Source organism: Silene latifolia, unplaced genomic scaffold (assembly GCF_048544455.1).
Source record: "Silene latifolia isolate original U9 population unplaced genomic scaffold, ASM4854445v1 scaffold_73, whole genome shotgun sequence".
In the NCBI taxonomy this organism is placed as follows: Eukaryota; Viridiplantae; Streptophyta; class Magnoliopsida; order Caryophyllales; family Caryophyllaceae; genus Silene; species Silene latifolia.
The window spans coordinates 474,815-487,923 of NW_027413640.1; the positions used below are offsets into that span (position 1 = coordinate 474,815).

At 31.9% G+C, this 13,109-nt stretch overlaps 1 protein-coding gene across 1 annotated transcript; it reads left to right on the top strand.

Moving 5' to 3' along the window:
* Positions 1-2,114: 2,114 nt before the first annotated feature.
* On the top strand, positions 2,115-8,198 carry LOC141640156 (expansin-B3-like). The gene is made up of 4 exons (XM_074449043.1): positions 2,115-2,475; positions 3,151-3,451; positions 4,852-4,981; positions 7,515-8,198. The coding sequence occupies exons 1-4, from the start codon at positions 2,292-2,294 to the stop codon at positions 7,710-7,712; spliced, it is 813 nt and encodes a 270-aa protein (XP_074305144.1). The 5' UTR covers positions 2,115-2,291; the 3' UTR covers positions 7,713-8,198.
* Positions 8,199-13,109: the final 4,911 nt, after the last annotated feature.

The following is a 13,109-nucleotide window of genomic DNA, read 5'->3' on the forward strand; positions in this document are numbered from 1 at the left end:
TAATTAACTATATCATTATAATATTGAAAATTTCTCATGGTAACCTTGAACTTTGATAGATTACACATGGTACCCCTAATTTTAAGTTTCTACAAATGGCACCCCTGTGTTCACCTTTTTCTTTCCCAGAATACCATTTGCCAACATCCGTCATAACGTCATTACTCCTATGACTTGTGACGCCTTTCTTTTGTTACCATTACTCCTGCCTTATGATAATCTTCCGATGTGGGACAATTCTAATATTTATACATAGTATATTCACCACACTTACATTACTTTTCAATGTAGGATAAATAACATATTAAGCACACCATTTTTTTTCGCACCTACTTTCACATCAACCCGATTTAATAATGATGAGAAAATACAATACAATCTACACTCTAATGATAGCATTTTTTTGTCACAATCTACATTTTTGTCAAATAAAATATAAAATTTTTATATCAAAATTATAAACATCACTTTAATATAATATAGAAACTGTATATATATGGGACAGTTCTATTATTTATACATAATATATTCATCACACCTATATTATTTTTCAATGTGGGACATATAACATATTAAAAGGTACATATCTTTTATATCAAAAAAATTTTGGATTAATACCTAAGTTTCAAAGATGCATCCTATTTATATTTATAGAATCACCCTACCGTATACTATTCTTTCGATGTGAGATACATTATTTTTCAATGTGAAGATATAATATACCAAGAAGTACATGTCTCTTCTTAAAAAAACGACTATTGTATACATATTATTTTTCTTTGAAGGTAAAACCATTAGTCTCGATCATTAGATAGGGATCTCTACATCGTACATATAACGACTCATTAACGCTCTATTACTGCATTCAGAAGACAACCATTAGTAAAATCTTTAGTTTTGTACTGTGTCAGGAGACTACCATTAGTAAAACCTTTAGTTTTGTATTTTTTGATTTTCTTGTTCATGTTCTTAACTCTTTCCCGGGTAGTTCCCAACGATTTCCACTTTATTTTTTATATCATATCGTAGATAATGATAGAAAATCTTAAGAGCTCTTTAAAAAAATATTTATGAGACTCAAAATTTTTTGGGTGGATACATAAGTTCCAAATATGCCTCCTATTTATAATCATAGGATCAGATCGCCTTATAATAATCTTTCGATGTGGGACAATTTTATTATTTATATGTTGTATATTCACCATACCTACGTTATTTTCCAATGTGGGATAAAACATACTAAAAATTACACAATTTTACATAATAAGAAGTTTTAATATGTGCAAATAATATGAAATCTATACTCTAATGATAGCATTTTTTTACCACGAAGCTAATTATATTATTTTAATAATTTTTTTAATGATATTTTTTTGTCAAGTGAAATGTAAAAGTTTTATATAAAAATTGGAAATATCACTTGAAAATAATTTAGGAAATATATATATTATAATAATTAAAAAATTTTCCACTTTATTTTTACATCAAAAATAATTATTTATGATACTTTCCTAAATTAATTTTTGATGATGTGGACGCTCTCAAATCGCTCGAAAAAATTTCTTTTATGTATATATATAGATTGAAGATGTTCAACTAAGAAAAATATAATGAATAATTGACTCAGGCAAAGTAATTTCATATGACTCGTTAAAGTATTGCCTACCAGTTTGTGATTTTGAACTAGTAGGTATTAGTCAGGATTATTGTCTTTCGAATTTTGTTTTGATTTTTACTTAATTAATGATTTTTCAATTTAATTTTAGTTTTGTTTCGGTCCCTATTAAGTTAATACTCCGTATTCCATATAGTTTTCCTTTTTTTATATATATCTAAAAAAGAACTAATGAGTCCATATAAATTTATCACAAATTTATTTAAGATGGGCAATCCGTCTGAAATTTAAAACGAATAAAATAAATTTATGTGGGTGAGTAGGACAAAAGTAAAAATTGAAAAAGGTAAAAAAATTGTCATATATACCCATGTGAAATAATATTTGACGTGTCTTAAAATTAAAACCGATAATACTATTTTAAGCGAGACTAACCGTAAATTTATAAACACAACGTGATCGTGACACCCTCATGGCTTTTGGGGCATTATAAAAGAAGCGCAGAAATATTAGCATTGTACCGGTCTTAAAACAGAACAAACTAACACTTGTTTTGTTTATTAGAGAGAAAGAGCAAGTGTCGGTAGCTCTCTTTCTCTACCTTTTTTTCTTCTTTTACTCCTTTCTTCAATTCTAATATTTATTTTCTCTTTAGTGCACCAATAACACTAGTTAAATGACCAGTTTACCCCCAGTGTGGCTATTTGGGAAGAACATGGGCTTGTATTTACTAGGGGCATTGTTGGTTTTTGGAGTTGGAGTTGTTTCTGCACAGCCTTTGGTGCACCGTGCTTCCAAGGGTCGTTGGAAATCCGCTTTCGCTACCTGGTATGGTGATCCTAATGGCGACGGTAGTAGTGGTAAGTTTATCCCTCATTCCAAATATCTCCCATAATTATAAAAAAATGAACCATATTTACTCATATACCAATTGTTATATTAAAAACAATGTCAATTGCTTCGGTTTGAGACTGTCTCGAGAGTCCAATTCAACAATAATGCAGATCCCCTACTAACCCACAAATATTAATCTCATTCGTATGGTTCGAATTTACTGTAGTCTTAAGAGTAATCATAACCCGAAATCATGTCATAATGTCATATGAGAATTTAGCACATAATTTCGTATTTTATTTATTATTGTGTAAATTTATCCGAGGCCTTCCAGTCGAATTTCAGGTATTCCCGTATACTCCCTCCCAGTCACTATATTGTTCCCATTTGATATGGGCACAATACTTAAGGAAAAGTATTAAAATAGGAGTAAAAGAGTTGTGTGGGGTTGGTGATAGGAGGGAGGGATGAATTATTAGTAGTTAAATAAAGAATTGTGGGGCCAAAAAATAAAGGAAAGTAATAAAATAGGAGTAAAAGAGTTGTGTGGGGTTTGGTGATAGGAGAGAGGAATGAATAAAATAAGAGTAAAAGTTTCTAAAAATAGAAAGGGGAACATTAGTTGAATAATCCGTTTCGGGAAAGAGGGAACATTATAGTGACTGGGAGGGAGTATAATGTTTCATATAATATAAATGCAGGTGGGGCATGCGGATACGGAAGTTTAGTGGATGTGAAACCGTTTAAGGCTCGGGTCGGGGCGGTAAGCCCCATCCTATTTAAGAGTGGTGAAGGGTGTGGGGCATGCTATAAAGTCAGGTGTCTGGACAAGACAATATGTTCTAAGAGAGCCGTTACAGTTATTATAACGGACGAATGTCCTGGCTGCTCTCGTACAAGTGCCCATTTTGACCTTAGCGGAGCTGCCTTCGGCCGCATGGCAGTTGCAGGCGAGGGAGGACACCTTCGGAACCGCGGGATTCTTAACATCAAATACAAGAAGTGAGTTACATTTCTTTTTTTGCGAATCAGAGTAGTATTAGATAGTAACATTCTTATAATTATGGTTAGTTGTAAAGTTAGTTTATGTCGTTTATTTGGTGAAATTATGGTTTGTTAAATGCTTAAAGTAGCATAAACATAATTAACGGTGTAAACTGCCTATAATTAGAACATACGTAGCATGTAATTTTCACTTTTATATGTCGAAAAGAAATCATATGAATGAATATGATTAATACAGGTATGAAGTACTGAAATAATATTAGGGAGTAATAATTACTTTCTCTATTTTTTTCTCTTCCAATTTATTTTATTGCGGTCTGTAAGACGGAATTCTAACCATATTTTCCAACATCTAAACGTTATAATTTTGAAAAAGATATTTTGATAATGAGCGTAAATATTTTATATTTATAAATTTATGATTTTTATTCTTCAACATATTTACTTTCAAAGTTCGGAATTTTTTACCTTTAAAAATTAAATGAGAAGATAAAAAATAAAGGGAAGTACAATATTCGTAGGTGGTATAGTTTATTTAGGCTATAATATTAAAATTTCTACATGTACCAATCTATAATAATCTCCCCGTCCCGATCAATTGTTGTTGTTTGGTTTTGGCACAAAGACCAAGGAAAGAGAAATTGGTCAATTAACAAATGACAAGTGGAAGAAATTGAGAGTGAATGATCAAATTGTTCATCAAATTCTTATTAAAATAAAAAGGACAACAACTCACTGAAAAACCCTAATATAAAAAAGGACAATAAATGACCAACACAAAAGGAGTATAATTTAAATCAACGGCTATTTTAAGCTTTTTGACACTCCGTCTTAAATACTCCCTCCATTCAACTCCATTTTGCATGTTTCTCTTTTGCACACTATTCACAAGCGGACATTCAACTTAAATTTTCTCTCGATACATAAGTTAAAATATATTCATGCGGGATCTTATTTAATTCGTCTTTAAGAGTACATTATAAATATCTAACTTTTATAATTTTTGCAAATACGTAGCTAAAGATATTTAACGCGTAAAAGTCGTATTGGCAAACGTGATAAAACAAACATGTAAAGTGAAGTTGAATGGAGGGAGTATGAATTAAGTTTGCTTTTTGGAAGTAGTGTGCACTGTTTTAAATTGTTAGTTTTTGTGGGTCCTGCTTTCGCGATTACTGACATTGATTTTGACTGTGTAACTATGTACTGTCTCTGTTTCACTTAACTGCATTACTTAATTTGTTTGTTTTTTAACTTATGATTTTTACTTTCCTGTTTTTATTATACGAAAGTGTCAAAACACGGAGAGATTTAAGAGTAAGACAAAAGTTGACCGTTATGTGAAAATCTACTATAGTATCTACTGACATATACATTAATTTGCATGAAAAATGTAGGACGGCATGTAAATATCCAGGGAAGAAGGTAGCTTTCCGGGTAAATGAAGGGTCTACTGATTACTGGCTTTCCCTTATGGTTGAGTATGAGGATGGTGATGGTGATGTTGGCTCCATGCAAATTAAACAGGTATTCATTCTATCCTTCATTTCCTTTCTTTCTTATTATTTCTTCCATTCCTTCATTCGACACCTACATTTTACAACATACTCACTCTCTTTTAGTGAATAGTTTACATTAACTTTATTTTGTAAGGGGAAATAAAACAAATATAGACTATTGACTGAGACAGAGGAAGCATATAAAATCATTAATATAGTCTTAGAAGCTCCCGCCCGACTGTCCGAGAAGGAATAGCAGGATGTTGTCATAATTACGCACTTTTATTTAATGTCGAAAATATAATTATCACCCTTAATTGCCAATAACTAATACGAGTACTTTTTTCATATCAGTCAAATTAAATGCTTATATTTACTATTTTGTTTATTCCGACACAAAATTTTTAACAACCACAAACGACGAATACGTAAAACAAAAGAAATATTCAATTCAGGTAAATAAACAAAGTGATGCACTTTCAAAATACAATAGGTCTTGGTATAGACGGGTGAGGCGAACAGACGGGTAAAAACCTCTAATAAAATGGGTAGGGGAACAAGGTGGGACACCCCCATGTGCTTCCCACTTTATGGCAAATGGATATTTTGTGAGGAAAAATGGTATCCGTCTATACGTATAGACGGATAGTGTCCATCTATAATGTGAATTTGTGTTCAAAATAAATAAATAAAATATAATAAAGTTGCAATGCACAATTGACGGGGTTGCCTAAAAAGCACATAACAAAAGAGGACATGGGCAATCAATCATCTTTCTTAATCCTGGTAAAAGAATTAAAATAAATCCCAAATATCACGGTAAAAGAATACTGTGATTCCTCCAAATCAGTAGACTCAGAGCTGAACTCATAATTATAGAGTTTTGTACTTTGCATGACCAATTAATAGGTGTCAGTTTTGGTCGTGGCAATGTGCAATATGTTTGTGGCATCACTTTAAACAAATTAAGTCAATTATTTACTCAAGTGTGTAACGAACTTTCTTCATTGACCTGTCGAATAGAAGAACATGCAAAAGGCCATACCTTTTTAAAATTTCCAACACAATGTGTCTGTAACTGTTTAGTCAAGCTATATACTCCAATCAAGCAGTAGTATAGGCAAGCCTAGTTATAGGGACCACTGGATATTCATGACATTATTCTTGAATCAGTTAGTCTCACTTATTACAGTGTTATCCAATTTTTTTTTTACCGAAAATAGGTTAAGTATTACTCCCTCCATTCAACTCCACTTTGCAGGTTTCTCATTTGCACACTATTCATAAGCGGACATTCAACTTCAATTTTCTCTCGATACATAAGTTAAAATATATTCATGTGGGATCTTATTTTATTGGTCTTTTAGAGTACATTAAAAATATCTAACTTTTATAATTTTTGCAAATACGTAGCTAAAGATATTTACCGCGTAAAACTCGTGTTGGCAAACGTGATAAAGTAAACATGTAAAGTGGAGTTGAATTGAGGGAGTACACTATTAGGTAGAAGACACGATTTGTTATTTTTCAAATATTATTCTTTTGTCATCATCTATGCAATTGAGTAATACTTAGAGTAAATGATAAATAACTCCCTTTTAAAATACACTTTTTAAAATTTACTCCCTTTTAAAAAAAAGTTTAAAAATTACACCCAGAATAATGCAAAAATTTAAAAATTACTCCCAAACCCCTATTTTTACATTTTTATGACAAAATTGCCCCTAAGTTTTTATTCTCATATAACAAATATGATGGTGGATTTTGGGTGGAGGATTGTGGTAGTTTACCGTGGAGTCCTTGGGTGGTAGAAAGGTGGGTAGAGTTGTAATGGAGGTCGATAAACATATGAAAAATAAAAAAATGAAGGGCATTTTAGTCATAAAAATGCAAAAATATAGGTTAGGAAGCAATTTTAAAATTTTGCAATATTTTGGGTGTAATTTTTAAACTTTTTTTTAAAAGGGAGTAAGTTTTAAAAAGTGTATTTTAAAAGGGAGTTTTTGATAATTTACTCTAATACTTAACCTGTTTTAACTGTAAACCAGATATTTCAATATTAAACAACTTGCTACAGATCATACATTATCACTCATAGTTCATTTTAGAAAACTGAAATTACTAAAATTATTTTCTCAGCTTGTATAGAGTGACAACGTATCAACTTTGAAGTTAAAATTACTTATTCCTCTTTCTTGTAGGGTGTATTTATTTACATTTTCTTTTCAACTTATTCTAAAAAAATAATTGACTTTGTTAAACACAATAAAACATATTTTTGGTGCCTACAATAATGACTTTTGTTAACTTTCATTGGCTTTTGTAAATAAATACACTCTATAAAACTATAATAATAAAGGTTATTTTAGGTTTGGTATATTTCATTTTCTTTAAATCAGCTCATAGCAGCATTTTTATCAATCACATTATTAAAATTATTATCACCGAAATATAGTATATATAATATTTCTCATAAGTGATACTTCTGTAAAAGATAGTGCATATGGAATTTGGAAAAATAATCTACTTACTAATAAGTAATTTTAAATATGTTATGGCAGGCAACATCAAATGAGTGGATTGAAATGAAGCATTTGTGGGGAGCAAATTGGTGCATAATTGAGGGACCATTGAAAGGACCATTTTCAGTGAAGTTAACAACACTTTCAACTAGAAGGACGCTTTCAGCAAGAGATGTAATCCCATCTAATTGGACACCACGAGCCACTTACACCTCACGCCTTAACTTCCTTCCCTAAGCTCATCATCCAACCTTTGATACACTTAATACTTTTGGTACCGCAAGAAACCATTACTTATTCAAAAATCGGATCATCTCTCACATTTGCTCATATAACCTTCTCTTTTGCATATAATTGTTTCCGCCATGGTTACTCTCTTAGCTTTGTGGTTCTATATATAGGTCCTAGTGTTTTTGTTCACTTTTGAAGCGTGAGTGAATTGGGAGAGTACTAAGGCAGGATTGGAGCCCTCCCCTTAAAGTGGGAGAGTGTGCGACATCATGTGCATTATGGGTTGTAATTTGTATGTATGTCATACGTGGGGCATGTGACATGTGACTTATTTTAGACCTCTTTTTTTTTCCAATCAATGAGCATATATGAGCTCTCTCAATTGTATGTTATATATGTTGGAAAATTTATGATTTAAGATTTATTTTAATTATAAGTCTTAATAGTGTTTGACCAAGTATTAATATTTGGTTTGATAATGCTTTTACTCCACCTTTATTTTCTATGAGTTACCAGTATGTTTTTTTTTACAGAATTATGGACTAATTAAGAATTGGTTTAAAGTGGAGTAAAGAGAGAGTATTAATGATTCATACGTTTTGGTATTGCTTAGACCAACTATTTAAACACATGTATTTACTATATGAATGATGGCATGGTATTTACGATGTTTAACACTCGTCTTTCTAACGAGCAAGAGTTCATCTTTTGGGCTATAAAAACAACCGTTATTTAGCTCATTGTGCATGGGTTTTGATTATGCATAAATAAGTTTTTCTAAAGTATCGTAGATACTCTTGGTCATACATATTATCATATATACACTTATATATTTATGAATAATGTCAAGATAATTACTTTACTTTTTAACCATAATTATTATTGAGCATTGGGCGATCATCGGTTCGGGGGCTTCTCTTGCTGCTACCGAAGGAGTCCAACGGGTTGTCGTATCTTGGGAGAGGAACACACTATTTGGTAACCAGTGCAGTGGAGGCGTTATCTCTCTTAGGAAAGCGCCTAGCGCGATTCGACCCAGGCTACATCTTTCTTCTCTACTCTATTTTATATTATTATTCTTTTATTTATGCCTTTTATATTATTGTATATTGTTGTAATATTATTTACGGTAATATAATGCTCCACCTTTTCTAACAATCTAAAAGAGATAATGCATTACCGTAAATAATATTACAATTTTATGTAGAGATGAAGATAATAGGTAAGTAGTGTTAATTACATAAATGACGTAACTAGTATTTCAAATTGTTGACACAGAGTCAAATTACACGTACATGTCATTGCTTGAAGTTTGTCAAATTGTCAGACTATTATTTTTTGTTTGAACTTTGATGTAACTCTTTGTTTGAGTTTCTTAATTTTTTTGTGTTCTTGGTTTGTATGTGATATTTGATATTCCGTATATAATATGCTACGAAATATGATTTACTCTGTAGTAAAAAGCCGCGTTAAAAAATACTCCATAGTACTTTGCTAATTGTCTCGCATGTATCTCACCCAATATTTATAGCTCATCTTCTTTGTGATTTTGTTTTCCTCATTTGAAAATTTAGTCTTGTCCTTAAAGTGAATAAAATTGATTAGTTGTTAAAGTTTGTTTTGTGAAAATCATGGAGTTTGTATACCGTCATCGTGTTCTTGCGTTTTTGATAATATTAGTTCATATTTCAATCTGCTTAAAAAAAAATATTTAATTAGTGTGTTTTTAGTGTGTTTTTGCATCTGATCCATCCATAGTAAGGGTTATGTTATGGCATGAGTTTTATTCTTATTTATAATGGTACAATTGTATTGTGGTGGAATATTTTATTATTTTTATGGACTTGGTAAATGTGGGGGTTATTTTCGACCTACAAGTTTTTATAATCTTTAGTTTTAGTGGTTAGCGGATCAATTTGGTCGCAAATATTCATGTTTGTGGAAAAAATATATAATTTAATTTTTTTTTTTTGGGTGATGAGAATTATGTTATGAGTTATTTACGTTTACTCACATGAAGATTTACTTTATGTATGTGTCTCTATGATATTATATTGACAATATTTTGATTTAAGATTTTGTTTATGAGTGGTAGTATTTAACGAATTATTCAATATGGTTTAATGAGCCTTTAATCCAATTTTAATTTAGGAGTTATGAGAAAGATTATGATATTGATCAACATTACTCCATATTGAGTTTTATGATTTAATTGGCTTTATGGCTATGTTGTTAAATGTTAACGGCTCTTTGGTTTTGTGGTTTTTATCACTTGTGAATTGTCATTATTTTTGAGATTTATATTGTTTCTTTTCTTGTATTTTTGATAGAAATGATAGTTATATGATTATTGTGAATTGTGAAATAAAATTGGTGGAAATTATTATGAGTGTTTTATGATTTGAGCAAGTATTTTAAATATTGGTTAGACGAGTCATTTACTCATTTTTATTTTGGAGATTATGAGAAATTTTTAAACTTGGTGAATGTTATCTAGTAGGTGATTATGTTTTTATATGTGGTTTTATGAGTATTTATTATTGTTTTCAATATTGTCAATCCGTTTTGTAAATGCTTAAAGAGTAATGTTTGTTTCAATATTGATCTTATCACCATGTTTATTTGGCATTGATATGTAATGTAATGAGCACATTTGGAGTTTATGGTTTGGTGTATGGTTTTTGATCACAATTGAATTGGTGACATATACTCATGAGATTTTATCACATGTACTAGTTAAATATGGTGAAAGCATGCATAGAATTTGGGACATAAATTATATATCTCACTAATTGTGTTTTTCTTTCTTTACTTGAAGGAATGTTAAAGGGAGGTGGTCATTTATTTTTGAGACCAAAGGCCACCATGGTTATATATTATATTTATTTTTATATGGTGGATGACCCTTCTCGTGGCTATTTATTTTTATATGGCGGAGGTTTGGTATCATGGCTATTTATTTTTACGGAGATGCGGTATCATGGAGATTTTCGTTGTGGATTATTATTATTATTATTATTATATTATATTGGATACCACGAGCTTGGAAGCGAAATGATCAAAGAGTTATCGAGATATATTCTATATACTTATATTATTCGAGCCGCTTATCATTCCTATTCCATTGTTATGTGGTGGAAGATTTTTAGATAAAAGCTAAAATCGCAAAGTTTGATGAGAAAATGAGTTATTTGAGACGTGGTCTTTGAGACACGTGTTTTTCCATCATGATGGTGGTCTTATTTGAATATTCAGAAAGTGATATCACGGATCCGTTTATGAAAAAGTCGGCCGGCAAGTACGTACTTGAATTATGAGAATTGAATCGTCGAGGGGAATGAGACTTATTGCCCATGTGGTAGCCATCGCAGTGGAAACCCGTCTTCAAAGATTGGAGATCCCATGAAAGAAGTTCAACGGGTAATAACGAAGCTGTGGGTGGGCTAATTAAGGAGAGCACCATTTATTTGGCGGATATTTTATTTTGGTCCGCGTCTCATTCCTATGGCGAAGTGTGATATTGTGTTTCATGAGATGCTCTCAATGATTTTGGTTGTGACGGTTTAAGGTTGAGCATTGACTCTTAATGAATCCGAAGGCATAATTTTTTTGCGGGGTGGATGTCACACCTACCCTTGGAGGATTCACCTAATGAGTATTCGTAGTGTGGTCGCTATTATGGGACGTGGGCAACTCCCTAGAGGCACTCATGATACAAGATACATGCGCATGACCATTAACGCGCACCACAGATAGAACCTGATCGATTGCCCGTGCCGTGTGTGTGGTGAGTCCAAGCTTGATCTAAGGGACCTAGTTCAAAGTATTTATACTACTATGGTTCTTTCGAGTGCAAGCTCACTTACACTAAGTGTTGGTTCAAACCCGAAAGGTACCTACACCTATTACGCGGTATTGTATGCTCACTATTATTATTTTCATATAAAAAATTTATTTTACTACTAAATCTTATTTATTTATTATTTTCAAATGTTTTCAAATTCTTAAATCATGTGGGGGATTGTTGGAAAATTTATGATTTAAGATTTATTTTAATTATAAGTCTTAATAGTGTTTGACCAAGTATTAATATTTGGTTTGATAATGCTTTTACTCCACCTTTATTTTCTATGAGTTACCAGTATGTTTTTTTTGACACAATTATGGACTAATTAAGAATTGGTTTAAAGTGGAGTAAAGAGAGAGTATTAATGATTCATACGTTTTGGTATTGCTTAGACCAACTATTTAAACACATGTATTTACTATATGAATGATGGCATGGTATTTACGATGTTTAACACTCGTCTTTCTAACGGGCAAGAGTTCATCTTTTGGGCTATAAAAACAACCGTCATTTAGCTCATTGTGCATGGGTTTTGATTATGCATAAATAAGTTTTTCTAAAGTATCGTACATACTCTTGGTCATACATATTATCATATATACACTTATATATTTATGAATAATGTCAAGATAATTACTTTACTTTTTAACCATAATTATTATTGAACATTGGGCGATCATCGGTTCGGGGGCTCCTCTTGCTGCTACCGAAGGAGTCCAACGGGTTGTCGTATCTTGGGAGAGGAACACACTATTTGGTAACCAGTGCAGTGGAGGCATTATCTCTCTTAGGAAAGCGCCTAGCGCGATTCGACCTAGGCTACATCTTTCTTCTCTACTCTATTTTATATTATTATTCTTTTATTTATGCCTTTTATATTATTGTATATTGTTGTAATATTATTTACGGTAATATAATGCTCCACCTTTTCTAACAATATAAAGTTATAATGCAATAATATATATATATATATATATATATATATATATATATATATATATATATATATATATATATATATATATATATATATATATATATATATATATTGATGGGGCATATTCTCGCACCCGCCGACCGAGTCAACATATTTAGCAAGGTCAAAGTCAAAAGACAAAGACAAGTCAACGTATTAGACGACCTAACCGACTCGGCTGTCGGCTGTCACTGGGTCTCGGCTAGGCAACTAGCCAGCCGGGAGGCATATCCGCGTACTCACATCCAGTCCTCTCGGCATGGAGTCAACCAGGCCAGCCGGCCTGCCATGGGTCCCGCGGCCGAGGATAGAACAGTCTTTCCACCTGCTCCGCCACTTGGCCACTTGGCCACTACGTGACAAAAGGTGAAAGTCTATAAATACTCCTCAATCCTCATTGAGAAAACGATCCAATAATCCACAATTCATCCTAAAACTCACTATTAATCTGGTATTAACTCCCTTATCTCTCTACAAAATACTTTGCCAAGTAACACACAACTTAATCTCTTTAAGTTTACTGACTTGAGCGTCGGAGTGAGTACGCTCGGTACCAAGCCGAGCCCTCAGTTTGTTCATC